At 44.7% G+C, this 24,555-nt stretch overlaps 1 protein-coding gene across 3 annotated transcripts in view; it reads right to left on the bottom strand.

The window, feature by feature from the left end:
* GRHL2 (grainyhead like transcription factor 2) overlaps positions 1 to 24,555 on the bottom strand; it is a 173,955-nt gene that overhangs the window by 4,338 nt on the left and 145,062 nt on the right. For 2 of the 3 annotated variants that reach the window (XM_058698717.1, XM_058698715.1), the window contains exons 13-15: positions 15,464 to 15,558; positions 11,358 to 11,443; positions 777 to 841 (exon numbers count right to left, since the gene is read on the bottom strand). In XM_058698717.1, coding sequence (XP_058554700.1) covers positions 777 to 841; positions 11,358 to 11,443; positions 15,464 to 15,558 — 246 coding nt within the window. The remainder of the gene's footprint in view (positions 1 to 776; positions 842 to 11,357; positions 11,444 to 15,463; positions 15,559 to 24,555) is intronic. The other variant, XM_058698716.1, reaches the window with a different exon arrangement.

Below are 24,555 nucleotides of genomic sequence, written 5' to 3'. Positions count from 1 at the left end.
GACCCATCACTCAGAAAGCCTGAGCGTCTCAGCAAATCAATCTCCTTTATGACAGAGGCTCAGAGAAGAGTTTAAAGACCCGTTTTCTGTGTTTTGTAGGAAAATAACTCCAGAAGCTGACTCAGTGGAAACGCTCTCCTGGGACTAAATCCAGCTCCCGCAGCCTCTACTCTTAGACCCTCATACGCAGGAAGCCCTAGGAAGGCTGGGGGGTGGTAGCATGGGGAGGAATAACAGAGCAGTGTATATAAAGCACTTGCAGGGGGCCCAGAACCTACTGAACGCCTCATAAATGAGTTATTGTTCTTAACGCTGAGAGTAAGCAGGTCCAACGGTCATTTAGATCATTTTGTTAATATTCACCTCAGAAGAATTCGCTATACCCTGAGCGCTTCTGGTTCTTCATGTGTCACCCTGAAACCAACCCCAGAGTGGCATGTGATTCTTTACACACTCCACACTTGGCAGAGCTGACTTTGCCACTCTCCCCAGTGTCCTCACCCCTTCCAGACCCTTCTATTCCACCACTCTGACATTGCAACAGGACATCTCAGGCGGCATCATGACAATGCACTGTCTCCCTCCCTCCCTATCTTATTAAAGATCTTCAAAATGCACTGCGTTTGCAAGCTGCTCAGCAATCCTTTGTAAGGATGACACACAGTTTTTATAAAAGGTGGAAACAGAACAAAAGGCAGACACCATTTTTTTTTTTTTTAAAGGGACTATGTAGACTTCTCTGATTTGGAAGTCAGTTTAAGTTGTTTCTTTCTTACCCTTTTTTGCTTTTCTTGTAAAGCTTTGCGATCTTCTCCACAGGCAATCCGTATTTCTCAGATATCTGTAACACCAATAACAGAAAGGCAGATGAGCATGGAAGGGGAGGCTAAGCAGAGGCAAGAGAGAAACCTCCGCTCTCAGTCTCGTGGAGATTCTCCTGGGTGCCTGTATCCTCCCAATATGCCTCAGCTGCAAGGCTCTCAGGTGCCTAAACCTTGAGTCATTCAACAAAAGATTCAGCCACGTGGTAATTTAATCTACAATAAAGGTATCATCTCAGATTAGCTGGAAAGAAAATGGACCCCGGCCCCGATGTTGGGTTAAATAAGTAGCCATATAGAAAAAAATTCAACAAGTTAAGCTGGATCCCTTCTCTACTTCTGACATCAAAATAAATTTCAGATAGAGCAAAGATTTACACGTGAAGGCTGAAACCATAAAAGTATAAGAAGAAACCATGGGTCAGTTCTTTGTATTGATGTCATCTCCAAGGAGGGAGGATCATTCCAATGAAGACATGAAACCTGAAGAAACAAGGTCAAAAGGTTGATCAAACAACAGAGAATTACAAATACCGGTAGAGCAAAATCCGCCATAAGAAGCGGAAGACAGACAATATACTATGAAACTTTCTTGTCAATGGGAAAAGGAAGAACCCAGCGTGAAGAAGTAACTCACAGAGAAAAGCACAAGAGGACAGTAAGTACATGAAAAACTGTACCACCTCACTCCTCACTTTAAAATTTCAAGTTAAACCAGTAGGATGGAATTTTATGTTATCAGGCTCACAGAAACTAGAAGAATGATAATATGGTGTCAGCTAGAGTGTGAAAAACGTCAAATCTCGTATTCCATAGGAGGAGAATATTTTTGAGGGGAAATTTAGGAAAAGGTCTTAAAATTTAAAAAGCATATTCCCACATATTCCACCACTAGTAACTTGGTCTACGGAAATACGCCCAGACGTACGCAAAGCTTTTCAAAGCATCGTTGTTCATAATAGAGAAAAACGTATATAACAAGCACTCATTAAGTATGTTTTGGTATCTTCACAGTCGAAAGCCATCCAGTCATTTAAAAATGTGACAAACCTATATGAAAAATAAAGTCCTTAACACACGAAGGGGAAAAAGCCAACAAATTGCAAAACAGTATATATGGTGTGACCCCATTCATGTTTTTAAAGAAATAAGTATGTAAGGAAATAGAAAATATGTGAAGGACCTGCCAATCTATTGATCTATTAACGACGGCTACCCTGGGAGAATGGACAGAAACGAGACTCTTTTACTTTTCACTTTGTACCATTCTGTAGTGGCTTGCCTTCCCCCCGTCCCCCTTTTGACAATGATTGTGATTCACTTTTACAAATATAAAGCAATCAGAGTTTGGAGATGGCTTCTGGAGAGACCTACCCTCAATGTCTGTCATGCCTTCTCTGTCCCAAATCCAATCCACCAGCCTCTTCTGAGCCCAGCAGCTGGGGGGGACTCACATCCAGCTAGGATAAGTGAGTTCTGGGACAGAGGAAGCTGGGCAGTGGAACAGGGGCTCTGAAAAGAGGCTGAGGAGCCCTAGGGCACAGGCAGACAGCTCTGGATCCCCAGAAGAGCTTATCCCACATACAAGCACACATTCCCACCTCTTACCCCTCCACTTGCGCAGGAAGGACTCCTCACCCCCAGAATAAGCCCAGAGGAGCAGAAAAGAAGGCTGAGAGGGCAACAGGAACCTGGGGAACCAGCAGCCTGCCTGCCACTCGTCACTGCTCCATCACTGATGGGACCGCCCTGTGCCCACAGCAGAGCCTAAATGTGCCCAGTATGTAAAATAACATGGCTTGGGGGCAGCGGCGAGGATGAACGGTGCTTGTGTTGTAGGCAACCATTTGAACAGAACATTAAAAAAACACTTATGAAGATTGCACACACATGCAAAATTCTGATCCAAAAATACGATTACTGAACTAAACACATTCTAAAGTTCAGTAAATGAACTGAAAGACTGGTAGTCAATACAGCAAACCAACAGTATTAGGAAAGATCAATTAGAAAAACAAGTTCAAAAGCAGAGCAAAGACATGGAGCATAGAGGAACTCGTGAACAAAAAAGGCAGCTTTAAAAAACAAAAGCGAACAGAGAGATTTGAAGAACAGAGGTAGGCCACAGAAGATGTGACTATCCAGGGTCCCAGACAGAGAAAGAGGAACTGATGGAGAAGAGGAAATAATTAAACAAATAATAGAAGAAAGACCCAGGTTTTTGGACAAAGCAGGGGGGCTCCTGAATCCCGGGAGAGATCAACGAGGAAAGACACGCATCTGGCCATTCTGAACAAAGTGCCAGATCTCCAAAGGGTAATAAAAACATTCTGAAACCTTCCAGAACAAGTTACCACCACCACCCCCCTCCAAAAAAAGGAATAGAAGAATAAACCTGGCTTCGGTCTTCCCATCTGCAACATTAGAAACCAAAGGATAGCGGAGTAACCTCTATAGACTACTGAAAAAAAAAGAACTTCACCCCAAGAACCTTGTACACCAATAAGTTATGCCTCAGGCATCAGGGTGAAAAAAAATGGTATCGAGGAAATGCAAAAGTTCAGAGAACATTTCACCCTAATACTCCAGGAGGAACATACCCACAAAAGAACGTTATCTAAACAGAAAATGCATCAGAAGGGAGATTTCGGCCAGGCGAAGGGGGAAGACAACAAACCACTAGCATTGTGCCACAAATACATTTTTAAATGTATACAAACTCTACAAACACCCTCTCTCCATCTATCTATATTATATTGATATACACTTAACTACAGATAGACAGTTATCTATCAGGATGTAACTGTGTGTGGGTGTTTGCATAGTTAGATGGAATGGGGGTGCAAAATAAGGGCCAAAGATTCTCGAAGTAAAAAGGACACACTAAGGGAGCAAATCTCATTGTTTGTTAGAGTGAAAGCATCAAACTATCTCAGCAACACCAAGAAGTCGGGAGTCTGTGGGGAGGGAGGGGTGAGCACCCCCGACGCACTCCGGCTAAGCAAGAGAAGGCGGCAGGAGAGGAAGAAACGAAAGCTCTTACGGCCTCGCCTCGTGCTGGGGGGAGCTACATACACAGCGTTGGTGCAAAACATAGCTGGAATTTCATCTTCAAATCACAGAGAAATGAGGAGGGACCGAAATAACTGAGGAAACGTAAACAGTAACTTTCCAGAAAAGGTGGAAAACAGCAAGTTAATAAGTCTGCCAAGCAGAAGAGACAGCAAGAGGAAACTGCAAAGCAAAATCAATAATAAAGAAAATGTAATACAGACAACAGAAAATCCAGTCTATCCGTCACTATACCAAATGAGAACCAACTGCCTTTTTCCATCGAAAGCCAGAGTGTCAGAGTAGGGAAAAAAGAAAAGTTAAAAGAAGGACGAGAAAGAAAGAGAACCAGCTGGATGTTTAGCAGAAAAACACCAGAGGCAAAGGCTAAAGAGGGGATGGCTGGAGGGCTAGCAAACAAAGGAGAGCAGGGGTGAGGACATTTGTAGACAACAAGGTGAGCGTTAAGGTTGATGAGGTTACAAAGGATATTATGCAATGATAAAAAACACAGTGTAGGAAAAGGTGTAGCAATCTTAAACTCGAGGCCTCCAACAGCACAGCACTTGAGCACAAAGTACAAGATGGTGGGCAGATTTGAAAGAAAAACAAGTATCGAGGGAGACTTCACCACATGAACAAGCACAGTACGGTAGGAGGACAGGAGTCGCCCATACTCCCGGTTTGCTTTTAGAGTTGGACACACGTAAGGCAAGGAAGAACAAAGGAATAATATAGTCGCTATGCTAGATTTAATATTTCATACACACACACACACATCTCCTAAAGAGAATCTATCATATGTTGGGTCACAAAGATAAGCCAAATTACATCAGAATTCATTAGAAATGCAAAATTCAAAGTTGCCACAAATGCTTAATTATTTGGAAGTAGGGCAGTCCCCTTTTATCCATAAGGATACACTCCAAGATCCCAGTGAATGCCTGAAACCTCAGACAGTAACAAACCCTGTATGTATACATACACACACACACACACACACACACACAAAATGGTTTTTTTCGTACACATACATACCTATGAGAAAGTTTATAAATTAGGCACAGTAAGAGATTGATAACTAATAATAAAACAGAAAAATTATTACAATATGCTGTAATAAAAGTTATGTGCATGTGGTCTCTCTCTCAAAATATCTTACTGTATTGGACACACCCTTCTTTTTATGATAACGTGAGCTGATAAGATGCCTACGTGACGAGATGAAGCCACACGAATGAGCTGACCGTCAGGCTACTGACCCTCCAAAGATCATCAGGGGATCATCTGCTTCTGGACTACGTCTGACCACAGGTAAGTGACACCGCGGAAAAGCGAAACTGGGAATAAGGGGGCCCCAGAACGCTGGCTGTGTAACAGCTCAGCACCCCTTCCTCAGACACTCCAGTTCCTTTAGCAACCGTCTGGGGAAGATGCTATGTTATAGCTATCTAAAGAAGCTCTAACAGCAGCAAGTTTCTTTGAGCATCGTCATGCTATTTCCAAAGCGGCGAGATAGTCTGAATAAGGTAGGATGCGCACAGATTTTGTCACTCCTCCCCAGGCTCAATACCGTTGCCCTTTGGGAGAATTTCTACTTCCTTCCTCTCGTCTTCCCAAGCCCGGCACCTGCACTATCTGCCAGGTCCTGGCGTCCACACCTGCACTTGCCAACCGAGAAGGAAACGCTGACGTGTGCTGGTTCGCACCCAGAGCAGAGCGCTGCGAGTGGGGCCTTGCGAGGGATGGAGGTGTGGCTGTTTCTCAGGAGTGAGCTCACCGTGGCCCCCACCCCGTGGGGCTCCAAACCCACCCAGTCAACAGAGCTGGTGCACAGAACCAGTGCTGGAGGAGCGGGTCCCCTGGGCATCGTTCCTGGAGCCACCACTCCCTGAGCACTTCCGGGTTGGTCTCAGCCAGCGCTCCCTAACCTGGGGTCTGCAGATGCCCGGAGGACGCACATGAACTGGGGTGGGGAAAGCGTACATCTTTATTTTCGCTAACCTTGGACTTTAATTTAACCTTCCCTTCAGTCAGGAACATACAATAGTCTTAGCGGTAACTGAGTTTTGTTACCAATGGAAGTCACAGATATTCTCATGTCGTATTAGAATTACGGCACAGATCTCGAAATATCAATTACGTTCATCCATCAGACTTCAAAAGTACAGTAGTTAGGAGTCCCACCCATAGATCATGTTAGTGCATGAATAAGGAGCACATATATTCCCGTAGCACAAATATTTTTCATTAAGGACTTCAATGTGATCGATAGAATTGGTTTCCTTTGTAATCCTGTGTTTTTTATTTTGTACATTGAAAAACTTTATTCAGAGCAGGGTCCATAGACTTCATCACACTACCAAAGACGTGCCACAGCACAAAAAGGGAAGAATTTCTGATCAGCGTTCCCTACGTGAGAACTTGCTGTCGGCTGGACCATGTGTTATTTGTACCTGATTATTATTCTGACTTGCTTGGCCTGAAAGGGATTGTTTTTTTTTTAACTTTGGTCGGTGTCGTTTGGAACTTCTTTTTAAAATAAAATAGGGACGGGGCGCCTGGGTGGCGCAGTCGGTTAAGCGTCCGACTTCAGCCAGGTCACGATCTCGCGGTCCGTGAGTTCGAGCCCCGCGTCAGGCTCTGGGCTGATGGCTCGGAGCCTGGAGCCTGTTTCCGATTCTGTGTCTCCCTCTCTCTCTGCCCCTCCCCCATTCATGCTCTGTCTCTCTCTGTCCCAAAAATAAAAATAAAAAAAAATAAAATAAAATAAAATAAAATAAAATAAAATAAAATAGGGACATGCTTCTACCCAACGCCATCAGACTCCTATCTGTAAGTTCCTCTCTTGTGAAAGAAAAGTGATTCTGATTCTTGGTCTTTTCAGAGGTTTGACTCCCAATGCCCCAGAGCAGGAATGCAAATACCTCGGCTCACAAATCAGTAGATAACGATCAGAACTAGGCAATTTGCATAAAGCCAGCACAATTCCAGTCTGGACTTGGGTCTGCTGGGAGTGGCGGCAGCAGCTAGCATTTATTGAGTAGTTACTAAGTGCCTATCACAGGGGCACATAACACTCTGATCCAACAGATCAGATCCATCATTACAGTAAATAGGTACCTTTCTGAGCCCTGTTGGTCAGGTGAGGCAACTCGAGCTGACAGTCATTAAATAATTTGCCCTGCTAATAAGTGGCAGAGACAGGTTTCAAAGGTAAGAATCTGGCAGTCCGGTTTCAGATTCTGAACTCTTAGAGAAAATGGGCATACGAGAGACTGAAGGGCAAATGTCTGCCCTCCACACAACTGTCACAGGCAGAGGGAGTGGCAGCTTGATAATACGCCACAGTGACACAACGTCCTCTACCGCCATGCCAGGCGAGGAAGCGTGTTTTGGCAAGTTCAGAAACCCTGGAAAGAAGTGGGACTGTGCAGGATATCATGTGGAAGAAGCTGGCCATCTGTCAGTGGGTTATAGAAGGATTGATTCCTTCTGCCCAGGCCCTGGATGATATCACCCCTAAACCCTGCTCTCTATGCAAGGAAAAGATGTGCTGCACGATAGTTCTCTTGAAGGCAGCAGTTAGTAAGAGTGCTTGCTTTTTAATCTGTGCTTTTCAATTTACCTGCAACAGTGATCCTCTTCTTTTTTTCTTAATTTTATTCTTTTAATGTTTGTTTATTTTTGAGAGAGAGAGAGAGAGAGAGAGAGAGAGAGAGCATGAGTGAGGGAGGGGCGGAGGGAGGGGGAAACACAGAATCCAAAGCAGGCTCCAGGCTCCAAGCTGCCAGCACAGAGCCTGACGTGGGGCTCAAAATCACGAGCCGTGAGATCGTGACCTGAGCCAAAGCTGGACGCTTAACCTACTGAGCCACCTGGGAGCCCCCACGATGATCCACTTCTATAATTTTTAAAAACCCATCATTAATATTTTTAAAGACCCCAAAGACTTCCTTTACACCCAGGAGGATTCTAGATCTTGGACATATCTCATCAATGTGTTATTGGTTGGTTGCCTGATGAGCTGTAATTTTTAGACTTTTAATTTGTAGAGTATTATCTTTGCCCAGAAACCTCAGGTATGTGACAGAACTTAGAGACTCCCACTGATTTCCACCAATGTAGGACTCAGTCTGCCTTGTCTAGAGACATCCAACAGGACAGCCTGCTCTGGAAGGCAGTGACTTCTATTTGGGGTTATAAACTATTCAGTGTGGGCTCTAAGAAACACATTTAAAAAGGAGGAGACTCTGGCTTGCAAACACTTCCTCGGTGGCTGCATTCGACCTGTCAAGGGGATCAGGAAGCAATGGCGTTTATCGCCATGCGTGAACAACTCGGTTGAATTGAAGAGGGTGCCACCAGGTCCACTGAACAACCCCTTCCCTTGTGTGCATCAGCCAACTGAACAACAGAGAACATCCCTACCCCTTTTTCTAGCCCCTTTGGCTTGGAGGAATCTCAATCCACCTCCCTACCCTGTAGTACTTACAGTTATCCTCTATCCATCTATCTATCTAATCTAATCTAATCTAATCTATCATCTATCATCTATCTACAGAGTATTTCTATGTGTTACTTTTAGGTGCCATGTATGTGGCCTCATTTAATCTTCAGCACAACTCTACATCTCATTTTATATCATTATCCTTATAACGATGGCCCACGTTATTATTCTTATTTCAGAAATTATGAAACTGGGGTACAGAGAAGTTGAGTAACTTGCCCAAAGTCACATCACTCAAATGTGTCAGGGCCAGGATTTGAACCTGACTGTGTGGGGTCAACCCCTACACATAGTACTTTTGCTTGATGGTTTATTATTGCCTCCTTTTCTTTCCTTCAGTTGTTGTGAGCTATGACTTGGAAAGTTTATTCTTCTGGAAGTAGCTGTTCACGTGTGGACATCTCTCTAATTGGACGTAAGCCACTCAAGGGCTTAAGTCGGCGTCACCACTCTGTGGAGCTATCAGCCCTTGGGAGACCCCCTTTCTGGGCCTCAGTCTCCACCTCTGTAAGATGGTGATGATGCCAAGTTCCCAGGGGGTATTGCAAGGACCAAATAAAGCAATGCATGTGAAGCCATGCCACCCACAGCACTCAGCATGATGGCCTGTATATAGTAGGTGCTCAGTTCAGTCAAATATTTATGCTCAAGGATCTGGGGATACACAGAAGACACAAAGTCCCTGTGCTCGTGAGCTTTACACTCTACTGGGGAGGAGAAAAAAAATAAACGTCTAGCAAATGTTAAATATGTTAAATATGGAGTAAAACAATGCACGGTAAGGGAACAGCGATAGAAAAGCCATTTCTGTAGGTGGTATGGCCAGGCCCATCTCAGCAAGGGCCATGTAAGCAGAGACCCGAGGGATAGAAGAGAGTGAGCTTTCAGATCATGATCTCACGGTCTTGTGAGTTCGAGCCCCACGTGGGCTCTGCACTGACAGCATGGAGCCTGCTTGAGATCCTCCTTCTTTCGCTGTTCTTCCCCTGCTCACACACTCTCTCAAAATAAATAAATGAACTTCAAGAAAAGAGAGTGAGTGAGCGTCGTCCACACGGAGGAAGAACCCTCCTGACAGAAGGAGCAACAGGTGCAAAGGCCCTGAGGTATGAGTAGGCCTTAGGGGACTCCGAGACCAGCAAGGAGGCTGCGCAGCTGAAGATTCATTTGTGGGATTACTGAGTCAAATCACTTGGAAAAACCAAAAAACTTTAAAAACTCATGTCAACTCCACACCACCATCGTCATCACAAAATCTCTGTCTGTAATCAAGTTTAAAACCTAATTGTAAGAATAAAGAAGCCCAAGTGAATCACCGAAGTTACACAGATGGCTTAGTTGACATGATACCAAATATGCAGATGAAAAGAGAAATATTCTATTTTATCCAAATGACACCAAGTATGGGGGCATTCAGTAACATCTGCTGACAGAGAACTAATTTTTTCTATCCAGGTGTCTACATCTGTATGTATAATGATATTACGGCATTGAAATGAAGGTGTGGAAGGTTCAGGATGAGTAAAAGAATTATCCACTCCTGAAGAAAAGCGACCCAATATGACACAAGTTGAACAATAATTCCATTCTTCTTTGTTGTGATCAAGAGTTCTAAGATAGTGAGAGGTCAAGGGCAGTACAAACAAATAGAACAATTTTCCAAGGTAGGCACTGTCCACAGTTTACAAGGAAGGAAACAAAGGACTCTGAGTGCCATTTGTGAGACCGCACAGTCATGATAGGCGCCCAGTCACTCATGTTTGCCAATCGTTTTTGCCTCTGCGTGCACTACTCTCCCCCATACCCCCAGCCAAGCAAAGCAAGGAATGTGTAATGAACTCCCCTGTGAGATATCAGAAGTTCAACTCTCCTATGGTGGGGGAGGGTTGGCAGAGGTTACTCAGTGGGTGAAAACAAAAGTTCAAATAAAACCTTGCACATGAATGTTCACAGCAGCACTATTCCAAACAGCCAGAGGGTGGAAAAACTCCAAAAATCGAACAGCTGATGAATTTGGAAAAACAAAATATGGTCTATCCATACAACGGAATATTATTCGGCCATCAAAAAGAATGGAGTCCTACTTGTACTACACCATGTTTGAAACATTATGCTGAGTGTGAGAAACCAGCCACAAAAGACCACATATTGTATGATTCCACTTAGAGATTCCACTATCCTATACATTTTAACATTTTGCCTCACAACCCAAGATGCTGTTCCAACGTAGCCGTTTTGCAGACCCACAAATGAGTTGGGACGGTCCCCTGGCAGTGTCTCCGTCATCATAGAAAACCCAGATCCTCTATAACACAGTTGTACTCAAAAACAAAAACAAAACAAAACAAAAACAAAGTGGCGGTGAGAAATCATATTCAAAGTAGAGTCGTATTAAAGTCATATTCAGATGGATAAAATATAAAATAACTTTTCCTGAGCCCAGGTTCCACCATGATCGACTAAATTAGGGATGAGAAGGGAGGGACGGACTTCAGCTATCTCTTACCTCCGATATATATACGTACATCACCTTAGATAACCTCAGATAGTAACCTCAGATATATACGTGAGGTCATATTTTTATTTTGGGTTTCACTATCACAGCTCGCAAGACACTTCCTAATTGTTTTTCTTCTGTACATATTTGGAAGTTAGACGTATCTAATTTGGTTTCATGCAGAGACCAATGGAAACTCACAGATTAACCTTCCTGTACAGCAATCTTACTCTGATTAGCCTTAAATTGACAGGAATTGGCAGTTTGTCTAAAGTTTCCTTCTCCTTAAGATGCTAAGAGGCCCTGACAGTGATGGAGATCAGATCAGTGTTTCCCTAAATCTGTTTTGTTTTTTTTTTTTTTTTTCCTTTATAAAGCTCATTCTGGAGCCATCTGGAAGGCTGCATTTTAATGAACGGACTCCAGCTCAGGAGAACACAAGCAGGTTTCCCAGAGGCTGACGGGTCCCCCTGCTTACCGCTTCCATCAGGCCCTTCACCGTGGGGGATTTCAACATCAAAGCGTCGAACACGTCGTCCGTCTCCTTCCGCACGTACAAAAGCACTGAAAGAGAAGCAGAGGCGAGGCGGTGACCCAGGAGCCCACACAGCTGCCACCTCTCCCGGCCACTTCCTGACACACACCTGCCAGAGGCTGACAGTATCTGCGAGGTCGCGGACCCCGGACCCTGATGACCCCTACAAGGGTGACTGACGCACCTCCACAGACGATCAGCAGCCGGGGGGCCGAGGCCCCTCGATGGAGTATACTGACAACTAGGCTACACTTAGCAGGCTGTGATGCTGTCCCACACTATTCACATGTCCATGATACATCTCTTTCTGTGACCTCTGACTCCTATGTATTCATCTGATCATTCAACAAATATTGCAAATACCCATGAGGCTGTGTGCTACGAGCTGAGGTGCAGCCCTGAATTAAGGCATGGTCTGCCCTTAAGGAATCTGTAGTCACTTAGGGAGGCAGGAATTTGAGGCATTCCTCAAATAAGCAGATAGCCATCCGGGGTTGGATGAGTTCAGAAGGAAAAAGACACGAGAGAGTGCTTACAGGGCCTGGGCTTTTCCCGGAGGTGGGGAGGTGGGGGGAGAGGGCAGGGAGGGCAACTCCAGGCAGACAGACCAGCATGTGCAAAGGCCCGGGAGGGAGCCGGTGCCTGTCAGAGGCAAGCCGAGGGAGAAGAGGAGGATGTGGAGTATGACAGGCCTGGCTTTGACCCCAGTTCAGCCTCCTGTGGGGCCCTGCTCACTTACCCTCTCCAAGCGTTGATTTTCCCTGGAAAACGGGGATAATAATGTTGCCGTGAGACTTAAATGCATAGCACCCACGTGGGGCGCTTAGCACCATGCCCGGCACCCAGCGAGCACCGGTCCACCCTCGGTACATGCCGCGATGAAGCACCTGTCGCGGTTCTAGGTTCCTCAGTGGAGGTAAGCACAGCTTTGTGTTCACTTGTCTATAACGGAACAGTCCCAGTTTGCTGATGCGCTGACTAGGAGAGATGGTCGGGACCCCAGACACCATCAGAGAGGAGAAGACACTCTGCCACGGCAGACCCTTCCCTACACCCACTACCCTGGGGCGTGGCCCAGAAACACTGGGGACCTCATTCTGATGTGACCCTCCAGCCCCCTGAGCTGACTGCGCTTTCTCTCTCCTTCTCCCAATGATGTGGGTTCTGGCTCTAACTTCAGAGGGAAGGACAAGGCCAAGACTGAAGCCCCCTGCACCTGGCTATTCCAGGAAGAATGTACAGTCAAGAAACCCTGCTGAGGGGCGCCTGGGTGACTCAGTTAAGCGTCCGACTCGATGTCAGCTCAGGTCACGATCTCATGGTTTGGGAGTTCAAGCCCCACACCGGAGCTCTGTCTCTCTCTCTTTCTCTTTGCCCCTCCCACGCACTCTCTCAAAATAAAGAAATAAACTTTAAAAAAGAAAAAGAAAAAAGAAACTCTGCTGAGCCTCTGACCATAGTCAGATACCAAGAGAGCTACGGTCACCACCGGAAAGAATGAAGCTGGAGTCAGAAAATGAAACCCACTCTAACTCAAGCTCCTGCCCCTTCTTCCCACCCCTCCCCAGTCCCCAAGGACGTCATTAAAGCTGCTTGCTTTATAAAGGCAGAGTCTACGTGAATGCACATGGGTTCTGCCTACATTTTCTTTCTGTAGACAGCAGATGTTCAGTTTGTGCACGACAAAAAAGAAAAAAAAAAAAAAAACCCTGAAGTATTGCAAAGTTTCTTCTCTTTACCAAGTATAAAAATAAACTACCAATTAAATAAACACATTGAGCGTGTCTCCAAAGATGTCAAAACTTAGTCCTTTGGAAGGAATATTTGATAGTTTCCATTTCAGCTAAAATGATCTGGTGACCTAACGGCAGTGTAAGAGGACTCAGCGTCAGCAGTACAATGAGAAACAATTAGACCACAGGTGCCCCCCCCCCCAGGTACAACTAGATGAGGAAAATTAAATTTTAAAATATGGCGGCTGTTACAGCGAACCTTCTAGAACTTCTTCCTGCAGCCATCAACAGAAAAATGTAGGCTGACACTAAGGAAACCCCAAACATATTCTATTAAAATGAGTACTGCTTCCATTGGGTTTACAAACTTCTTCTTTTAAAATCATTGTCTTTAAAAGAGCATGGCTGATACTCTTGCCCCAAGTGTCACCGTAAGGGGTTAAAGGCGGGATGGAGGCGTGTTGACGGGCTGTGGGAGAAACAGGGTCGTGCCACCGTCCCCCCACCCCCACCCCGGCTGGGCATGCTGACAGTCACACAGGGCACGCTGGGCTCACAACACACCCCCACAGCCTGCCCCAGGGCGTCCGCTTCTGTCACTGTGCTTCTGAGGGAGGACACTCAAATAATCAACTCCATTAACGACAGCATTAAGGACCATCTTGCATCCCAGACACCACAGGAGAGGCAGACGGCCACAGGGGCAGGCTCCAAGTGACTCCCACGGAGCCACCCAGAGAAGTAGCTACCAAGGTAGAACAACAAAGAATGGCACTGGTGATAATTACGATCATTTTCTCTCCTTGGAGAACTTCCAAGGAATAAACAATAGCGACCATCACTGACCCTGATTCCTCCTGTTTGTCAAAGACCAGCTCAGACTGGGAGCTCCAGGCGAGGGGCTCAGGAACTCCACTGTCCTTTTTCCAAAGAAAAGCCACTCCCAGAAGAGCATTTCTCTGTTGCTGGTGGGTTGCAGCGCCCTCATGTGTCTCTATGATTTAGATGTTTCAAAGGCCGCAGACTTGCTTTTTGGTGACAGCCCGATAAAATTCCCAGTGGCAATTTTTGTTCTGACCTCACAGTCTCAAACTAATCTGAAAGACACAACCATTGGACTAGCCAGCATGCACTAGATATGGATGGGAGCTACAATTCCTGTCGCCTGTGTGGTTCTTCATTTCCATATAATTCTGCCTTCATTCTGAAGTATGCGATATAAAAGGCACGCGGGAATGATGCTCAAAATGCCCTTGAATGTTTGATGGTAAGCCTGTGAAATCAGCCAGTCTTTTAAAGGTATAAATGTTGCTAATGTAATTAACACCACCCAGGTATTCATGCTCTTTCCATTTTGAAACACGAATTACTTATTCACGATGAATAGACCGTAACTAGATGCAGACCTAATAAAAAAACTCACAGCTACAATAGTGAACAGGGTGCTTACTATGTGCTAGGCACCTGAGTTAAGTGTTTTACATACATTAAAGTTCATCGGTCCTCACAGGGACTCTAAAGGTAGGAACTCTTGTCAGTCCTGTTTTACAAATGAGGACTTGAAGGGGCAGGGGGTTCTTCCCAAGGTCATACAACTCTGAAGGGCTGAGGTAGGCTACAGAGGGGATGCTCTTGACCATTATGCAAATCCCATAACAACAAACAGAAAACAAACAACTCAAGCCTGTGTGGACGGCGAACATATTTAACCTGGTAACCTGACTCACTGAAATTCCGGTACCATATGTCTAAGATCTCTGGAAGCTCCTGGTGTTGGCTATAACAGGATATGGGGGGAAACGGCCATTCCCCACACTTTGCTCTTGCTCCAAGGAAGGCCAGTGAGTCACGTAGAGCCTCGACATGCTGAGCAAGACATTGACACACTCTCGCTTTGTTTCTTACTCTCTTGATGAAGTGGAGTAAGATCCTTGACTGCGAGAAAGTCAGTTGTGAGGTCAGAACTCATGTATTTGTACGAGGTTAATCCTTTGCATCTACGGAACGATTCTTCTGAGATGCTATTGTCACATACGCAGCACAAGTTTCTTTTTAACCTCTGACCTCACTGGTTACGTTTCTCCCAAGGCAAAGGAGAGAACCAGTGCCCAGAAAGAATAAATGTTTGCTTATGGTGCTTACAAGGATAGGACTGAAAGTGAAGGAAAAGACTGTGGACTTTCCTGTGTCAATAAACAATCCCCAGGCCAGCCCTGAAGCACAGGGCCTGGGCGGGGCTGCATGGGTCCCCGAGAAGCGCCCCCACCATTCATGATGGGAGGGTGGGTAACCTTGGCAATGCCAGTGAGGAGATACCTCGCTTCATCCCTTCTTCTTTCATCTGCTTAGAAGGTGCTGGACCAAACTCCTCTTCCATGGGCCTGAACATCCGTTTGACAAGGACACTGCTGCTAGAAAAGATGGGCAGAAATTGTTAAGTAAAGCATGCAGGGGGCCAAAAGAAAGGTTCACGTGTGCGTTTCCGGGGCTTTTTCTTTTGCTTATGTCATCCTTAGTTTTCCACAACTGGATCCACTCAGCAACCTCCCTCCTCCCCCTACAGGTCCCAGGGGCAGAACACACGTGCCAATGTCTTTGGGGCATGGACCAAACACATACTCCTCATTGCTGAATATGGACCCAAGATGAGACCTCTGGGTTTCAGCCACTCCATCCCGCACCTAACCTCCTTCCTGCTCAAAAGATCAGGGCTGGGGTGGGGAGAGCAGGAGTGAGCCCTGGGGTCTCTGTGGTCTCCAAGTTATCAACCCCTCCCATCTAGCTGGGGCCTGAGTGTCCTGCACTTTCTTGCCAGCCCCTGAGGGCACGGCGGGGGGGGGGGGGGGGGGGGAGGGGTGCTATGGAGATGATATGGGCTCGCCTGGCTGGCTGTCAGTTCTGAGGCTGCCCCGACTTTCTGCCCATCTATGGCTCTGTCTGGCTGAAGTAGATGGGACCGCAGTGGTGGAAGTTCTCAAGAGACCCAGACCTTGGCTGCCCAGCCGTTTCCTCCCCTGGATCCCCTCCCTCCACTCCCTGGATCCCATACGGTGCTGGGTCCCCACATGTCCCCACCGGAGCCGTGCTGGTGGTTCTGCATTTCCTCCCAAAGTTCCTGACCATTCTGGCCTCTTTAAGGAAAGGGAGAGCTCTTTGAGAGGAATGGAGATTAGAAGGACAGACTGTCATTGAAGAGAAGTCAGTGATGCTGGGTACTGCGGGCTGCAGGTGTATGCCAAATGCATATGCTGAAACCCCACTCTCCAGTAAGGTGACATTCATGGGTGGGGCCCTTGAAAGGTAATTAGGACATGAAGGCGGAGCCCCTATGATGGGATGAGCGTTTTAATAAGAAAGAACTGCCATGTGAAGACACAGCAGGAAGAGGGCCATCTGCAAGCCAGAAGAGGGTTCTCACCAAACACCAACCATACGGGCACCTGATCTCAGACGTCTAGCCTCCAGAACACATTTCTGTTGCTTAAGCCACCCGGTTTATGGTATTTTGTTATAGCAGCCTGAATGGGCCCAGACACGGAGAAAATGCTCCTGAATGGAGTCTTGGTATTCTTCAAGCCCTCAAGGGAGTAGACAGACACTGAGAAATTTCTACTGTCTCTGGAGATGCCTGGAACCAGGCACGTGAAGCAATGCCAGACAGGCAGTTCAGTAGAATTGTTAAGAAGTGAACTCTGGATCCAGACTACTTTGGTTTAAACCCCTGCTCTACAATTTACTAGCTATGGGAATATGGACAAGTTCCTCAACTGCCCTGAGTCTCAGATTCCTTGTCTTTAAAAGGAGGCTGCTGAAAGAATTAAATAAATTTGACATACAGAGAGCACACACCAGGTTGCCTCCTATAAGTGCTACTTGTTAGAGATGATGAGGACAATGATGATTAAAGGTGGAGAGACGAGAGACGAGAGAGAGAGAGAGAGAGAGAGAGAGAGGAGAGAGAGAGATGGAGAAGAATAAATATGGCAGAGACCTTGAAAGACATCCAAGTTTCCATGTACCATCAGAGAACAAATAGTCCACTTTGGTCCAAGTTAAGGACCCATGTTGGAAAAGCTTCCTGCACGGCAGGTTGACATTATAGCAATACCAAAGTTCCAAGATAATACAAACCCCTGCTTCAAAGGCAACTCCCCATTGGCATTGCTGTCATTAAGAAGCTATTTATCAGTTCTCAGGTCAAGCCAGTGGTGGGGTCCAGAGGTACAAAGTGGTACAAAAGTATGGACATCTCAGTAAGTATTTCTATTAACTCTAATAGTTTAAATTATTAAACCAACAATACTTTAATTTATCATCGTATACTCTAAGTGTTCCAAAAAGGCCTATCAATTTTTTTAAATAACTTCATATTTTACAAAGTACTTTTCATCTTGTTGGTCAGTTAGGTCTCATGAACCCTGTGTGAGCCAGCCAGGGCAAGGTGTAATCTTATCCCTATTTTAGTGAATAAGTACAGGGCAATGCAGCTAATAAGTAAAACAGACTGTTTAGAGAATGTGGCTTTGAGGGACAACTCATGATAAAGGTACTCAGAATCCGAGGTAATGATGAGTGAGGGTATGAGAAATCGATATTAAGAGTCAGCATTCTCTTTTATTCCCTAGTAAGCCAAATGGCGAACACAACTAGAGGGAAAACTCAAACTCAAGTCCCAGTTCATGCCAGTAATAAACTGTTAGGGCACTGTTTCTTCTGTCTTCACCTTACTCTGTTATCATAAAAGCAGGTCATGTTATTCCATTGTCTTGGAAATGGAGTAACCGTGACCTTGGGAACAGATGATTAAAAATCTATTCACACAGCTCCAGTCTGGTGATATTTAGTAACAGGTACAGAGCCTGAAATATCACCAGACATGCTCTCCTGCTGTGTGAGGGTTCCTAAACCAGTGATTTTCTTTTTCTCACCAAGCAAGATCTATTTATGTTTCTCCAGTTCTGCTGACTTTTGATAGCACCCAATTCTGAGCCATGACAAACTCTGCCATTAAAATAACATCTTGGATAAACCACATGTCTCTTGGGAGTGCAAAAAAAAAAATGCTTTTTCACACTTTTGAATCAATAAACCCAGCAGGAGTCAATCAGTTTGTGTGGTCTGGATTCAAATGTTTCATTTATTTTCAAAGGCAAGAAGAGGGCCAGGTATGACAGACTCACTTAATAGGCGAAAAGACACAAATTCCAGGTCTCCTAATGCCTTGTCCAATTACGCTGTATTGTACCACTGTGGTACCAGAGAAGGACCAGAGAAACAGAAGAAGGTGCTTCCTCTGACATCAACCTCTATTTTGCTGGCAAATGTGTGGCTGTGAGTGGCCCCAGGTTTAGCAGCCCATGAAGCCATTGCCTTGTGGGGTCAATCTCAGGGAAAGAAAGTCGCTGAGGTACACACAAACTGCTAAGTCTCATCAGAAAAAATTTGGGAAGGTGTTCAGCTCTGAGGCCTGGGTCTCTGGCCACACCTGCCAAGCTGAGGTGCACTAGCCATTTGCCCCTAGTGAGGAGGCAGCAAAATAAAGTGCAGAAATGAGTTGCAGCCACCATGGAGACACAGTTTGTCTATTTCACAACTCTGCTTATGGTCTATGTGTGCTAATTACCATGTCTGCCTCAAATGAATTGAGCTTCCTCCCCTCAGAAAAGAGGAGGCCCTCTTATGTTCAAGTCCTTACAAGGTCTCCTACAGGATGGAGTAGGATCTCAATTGATTTCAATAACACATGACTTGTTGGGTAATCATCCCAAAATGACTTTAATCAATACTAGTTTGGGGCAGTGACAGAATTCATCTGACCGAATTAGCAAAACACAAACAAAACCCACATCTAGATTTCGTAATGATTACTGGAGTTACGAGCTCAAAAATGCAAGGAATAACCAGGTCGGTAGGCCCCCAAAGGATTATTTGAAGCGGAAATACAGATATTCCTGTTTCTGACAAGATGTTGTAGCTTGTGGCAAGCCAGTGTTCTAGCCAAGAACAATGTGAAACTGTATAAAATTTAAAAAAACAAACAGAAGACCTCTTGAAGGTATTGGAGACTGCTGATGGGGCAGCCAGCGAGCGCTTCAGGAGCAGAAATCTCAGGGAAGAGAACACAAAGAAGGTGAGCTGGTGATCAGTGAGCCACTGTTCCCTCAGAGCTAGTTCTCGACTGGGAGCAGAGGGTGATCATCCGAGCAGAGGCACATACGCAGGGACAAAGGCACATACGCACAGCTTTTGGCAATCTTATGAAGTTAGAGAAACAGAAATTGGTGTTTGGTGCTGCAAAGATATCTAAGGCTTATGGGAAAACTTCCAGAGAGTAGGGAAGCACAGAGAAGTGAGCCAGACAATGTAGTATTCCTTCCAAGGCATGTGCCAAGTCACTAAACTGCACAGGACAGGAGACTAGGAAATTAAGCAGAGAGCTCCTGAAAATCATAGAGGATGTTTGGGTAGTCTCCCCATGCTAAAGAGGCAAAAATTGGATTCCGGACCCCACCAAGAAGGAAGGCCCATAGAAAATTTCCTCAGAGCTACAGTCTGGGGGTTAGGATAAATTAGAGGTAGTCTGAGGCTAATACAAACTGCAATCCAGCTTAGTGTCAGTTCTGCCCTGACTGGAGTATAGTGTTCTGCATTCATGCAGGCTGCACACCAGAGGACAGGGAAAACCTTCACAAGAGAAAAACACGGTCATCCAGATCTTCAGTAATTTTTACATATATTGTTCATCATTCAACTAATGCTTATCAAACATACTAATAAATAGGACCGAGGGAGGGGCGCCTGGGTGGCGCAGTCGGTTGAGCGTCCGACTTCAGCCAGGTCACGATCTCGCGGTCCGTGAGTTCGAGCCCCGCGTCGGGCTCTGGGCTGATGGCTCGGAGCCTGGAGCCTGTTTCCAATTCTGTGTCTCCCTCTCTCTCTGCCCCTCCCCCGTTCATGCTCTGTCTCTCTCTGTCCCAAAAATAAATAAAAAAACGTTGAAAAAAAAAAAAAAAAAATTAAAAAAAAAAAAAAAAAAAAGGACCGAGGGAAAAAAAGACCATAGAAATATGCCCACAGAAAACACACTTCTAGCATATTATTATTTGAGTTACCAGATTTGAACATTAAAATAATTATAATTATTGTGCTCATGAAAATAAATGACAAGACATATAGAGCTGGAATCTATTAAAACAAATAAACCAATTGAGTGGAAATCCTAGAACTAAAAAGGACAATAACTGAAATTAAGAACTCAGTAGATGAATTTAACAGAGTTGAAAGTTAGGTCAATAGAAAATATCCAGGCTGATGCTTGGTGAACAAAGAAGACAGAGGTTTGAGAAAAGCACATAAAAAGCATAGGGACACAATAAAAAGTTCTAATACCCATTTATGATCTCAAAGGGGTGGAGAGAGGGAACACATAAGAAGCACTATTTGAAGACAGAACAGCCAATAATGTTCCCAAACTGATGAAAAACATCAACCCACAGATTCAATAAGTGCTATAAAATACCAAGCAGGAAAAAAGTAGAGAAAACTTACATGTAGGAACATCTTAATGAAAATTCCAAAAAACGTTTTAAAGCAGCTTCCTCAAACAATAAGAAAGGGAAGGAAGGAAAAGGGGAAGGAAGGAAGGAAGGAAGGAAGGAAGGAAGGAAGGAAGGGAGGGAGGGAGGGAGGGAGGGAGGGAGGGAGGGAAGGATGGACAATTACATGCGAAATAGCAACAATAAGACAGACCTGTGACTTCTCAACAGTAATGATGGAAACCAAAACTGAAAGAAAGCAACTGACAACTTGGAATTTGGTATCTAGCAAAACTATCCTACAAAAGTGACTGTGAAAGAAAAGCACTTACAACAAGCAAACAATGAACAAACAGTATGCGAGAACTCTTTGCCAAAAGCTCAACAAGAAAAATATTAAACAGAGTTCTTCAGGCACCAGGAAAAAAAAAAATCCCAAGGCAAAACAGAGAAATCGAGGAAGAAATGAAGAGCAGTGGCAAGGGTAAATATAGGTTAAATTTACAAAAGGAGTTTTTAGTTTAAATCTTCCAGTTTGCAAAACAGCAAAGTAGTATACAAGCATGAATAACTGGTACTAATGTAAGAAACTGATGAAAATATATTAAATATATATTTTTTTAAACTCCCCTTGCCTATCTGATACAGATTTGAGTACTACTGGGTGGGTTTTTAAATTCAATATCTAACATTAAAAAATTAAAATGTATCAATCAAAAAGCAGGCGGGCTCCTTACAACTACATACAGATCTGTCATTACCTTGAAATAAAAATTTCAATTAAAAACAGAATTGAAAATGGGAGGCAACAGAGCGGCAGTCACTTGTGTAGCTATTTCTAATGTTATGAGAATCAATATCTATGGCTTGGGATAAAATTTCCAAGGACAATCTCACATATACAGATTTAAAAAGCGCTGTATCTCCACTTTGATGGTAGTGGCAAAGAATTCCCCTGAGAAACGGTGTGAGATGAGCTAAAATGTAACTTTAGTAATGAGAAAGACACTACGTCAAAGATGAGTTATAAGAATTTAAAGAGGCGCCTGTTTGGCCCAGTTGGTTAAATGTTGGCCTCTAGATCTCGGCTCAGGTCACGATCTCACGGTTCATAACAGTGAAGAGCCAGCTTCGGATTCTCTCTCTGCCCCTACCCTGTTTGTAGTCTCTTTCTCTCTCTCTCTCTCTCAAAATACATAAACTCAAAAATATTTTAATAAAAAAATAAAAATAAAAGAATTTGAATAAAAGTGTTTCATAAAATGTGACAGGTTTCTAAATTATATATTATTCTTTAAATGTAGGTTAACCAAATCAATACAGCAAGTGTCAGTAAACCATTGATGCTTCTGGAGATAGCTGTAAAAGTCTCACTACTCAAACTGGCTCCCAAACTTTAATTTATGTTTTCATTTCCTCTTTGGGACATTAAGGAAATTGCCCTGTATTTTTTTTTAAGTTTATTTACTTATTTTGAAAGAGAGAGAGAGAGAGAGAGAGAGAGAGAATGCAAGCACATGAGTTGGGAAGGGGCAGAGATAGGAGAGGCTTTACACGGTCAGCACAGAGCCCGACGCAGGGCTCGATCTCACAAACCATGAGGTCATGACCTGAGCCAAAATCAAAAGTTGGACTCTTAACCACCTGAGCCACCCAAGAGCCCCAGTTGCCCTCTGCTTTTAATCACCTTTGTATTCATGTTTTTGTGGCAAAACAAAGCCTATCATACCCTACATTTCATGGTTTGCTTAGCATCCCTTATCAAAGAGAACCTTATCGAAGACAAATACTTGGAGCTCTGAGAAACTGCCCCTTTAAAAGAAGTAGTGCAGGGGTGCCTGGCTGGCTCAGTTGGTTAGGCCTCCAACTCTTGATTTTGTCTCAGCTCAAGATCCAGCCCCGCCTTGGGCTCGGAGCTGGGCTTGGAGCCTGCTTAAGATTCTCCCTCTCCCTCTGCCCCTCCCAGCTGGTGCACATGCTCATGCTCTGCCTTTCTCTCTCTCTCTCTCTCTCTCTCAAAAAAATTGTATTGCAGAATTCTAGAAGAATTTTATTTTGTGCTGATGAACACAGGGTGATGACTTTTCAAATTTAATATTAAATGCACTCCCTGGTGATCGGTTAATAATCTCCAATTTCCCCAAAGGCCAAAAGGTATTGAGTTTTACTCAAAGCCTTTGCTTTCAGGCTGGTAGATGACTACCAGAATTGCCTCTTTTTCTCAGCAACACTGTGACCAAGCTCATGGTTTGGTTTGGCAAGATCTAAGTACTCTCCTTCTGGCAAGAGGAATGGCAGGGCCCTCTGCTGGTGGCACTCAGCATGAAGAGTGAAGTTACTCTGGGAGCTGTCTCTCTGAGCTGGTATGGGACCAATCTACAGGGTTGCCCTGCCCAACATTTGTCTTCTGGCTTTCGTTTTCCTAAGTTTCATGAGGAGATTATACAATGGGGCTTCTCCTCTTTAAGAATGAGCGAGGAGATAAGAGAAGGTTTTGGAGAGGATTGTGGTCTGAGGATCCTAAGCAGCACCAAGGCAATGAATGGAAGATTTATGGAGGAAAATCACTTTCCTCCAGACACAGGAGCACCCAAACTTGCCAAGGGTTCCTGTGCCTCAAATGCAGTGCGAAAGCTACAGAGCTGCTAGATTGAAGGGACCTCACGGCAGGAAGGAATAGGGGGCACTCCCGTGGGGATGACTGTGGACAAGAGAGTAAGGCAAGAAGGGTTTTCCAGGAACTAGAGGTCAGATGGGGATGGAGGCCGGATCCCCAAAAGTAACGGAATAGACTTTCCCACCATGCATGACATTTCATAGCAATTTACATATGATTTCAGGGGGTTTAAAGCCCTTCCCTCTTCCCCATAAGAGCCATTCATGAATCCCTGGTTAAGGGCCCATATTCCACAGGAAATTCTTCCTGTCTGGCTTGTTCTTTCCATTCTGCTTCATCTCCCTCTTTTCCATTTCCCAATTAAGTTTCATTTACTGGGGGCCTGAAAAGGAACCTTAACAATAATAATAATAGTCATGAGTTTTGTTTTTTGAAAGCACCTTCCATAGGCCAGGACATTTGAGATACTAATGCTTGTAAATCTATCAGTTAGGTATTATTATTTGCTACTTTTAGGTAAGACTCCAAACAGTTGTTCTATTAAATTACAGAGCTTGTAAAAGCCTGATTCCAATCATGGCCGACAGGCTCCTGAGCAGTGATTCTCAAACACTGCTGAGTTTTAGAATCACCTGGGGACTTTAAAAAGGTCTCCCTACTGGGATGCCTGGGTGGCTCAGCCGGTTAAGCATCTGACTCTTGATTTCAGCTCAGGTCATGATCTCACAGTTTGTGGGATCGAGCCCTGTGTCAGGCTCTGTGCTGACAACATGGATTCTGCTTGGGATTCTCTGTCTCTCAAATAAACTTACAAAAAAAAAAAAAAAAAAAAAAAAAAAAAGTCTCTGTACCTAAGCTGCATCCCACACCAATTAAATAAAAATCCCCATAATTTTCATCTCCCAAGGTGATTCCAAAGTGCAACAAGAGGCCTGCTGCTGAGAAGTGGTACCCAAAGCCTCTGTATCTAACTTGTACCCTTGTCTATGAAACAAATCTGCACGGGGTCTGTTGCTTGCCAAACTCACACGAGAAGTCACCCCAAACCATCGTTTATCATTGGACAAGGAGGCAGGAACAGGCAGGTGTTCCTCTTTTTGTTCTGTGTAGGCCCTTGGCTGATGACTGCTTCCCATCCCACCTCATCTGCGTTTTCTCTGGTTTCCCTCTTTAATCTCATTCAGGTTTACCAGCACGTCAGGCCACAGGCTCTACTGGTGAGCGAGCCTGTGTCTGACCAGCACGCTGGCCTCGGA

This window comes from Neofelis nebulosa, chromosome 14, assembly GCF_028018385.1.
Source record: "Neofelis nebulosa isolate mNeoNeb1 chromosome 14, mNeoNeb1.pri, whole genome shotgun sequence".
Taxonomy (NCBI): Eukaryota; Metazoa; Chordata; class Mammalia; order Carnivora; family Felidae; genus Neofelis; species Neofelis nebulosa.
Note: the sequence above shows the minus strand (reverse complement) of the source record. Positions and strands in the feature narration are given on the sequence as shown.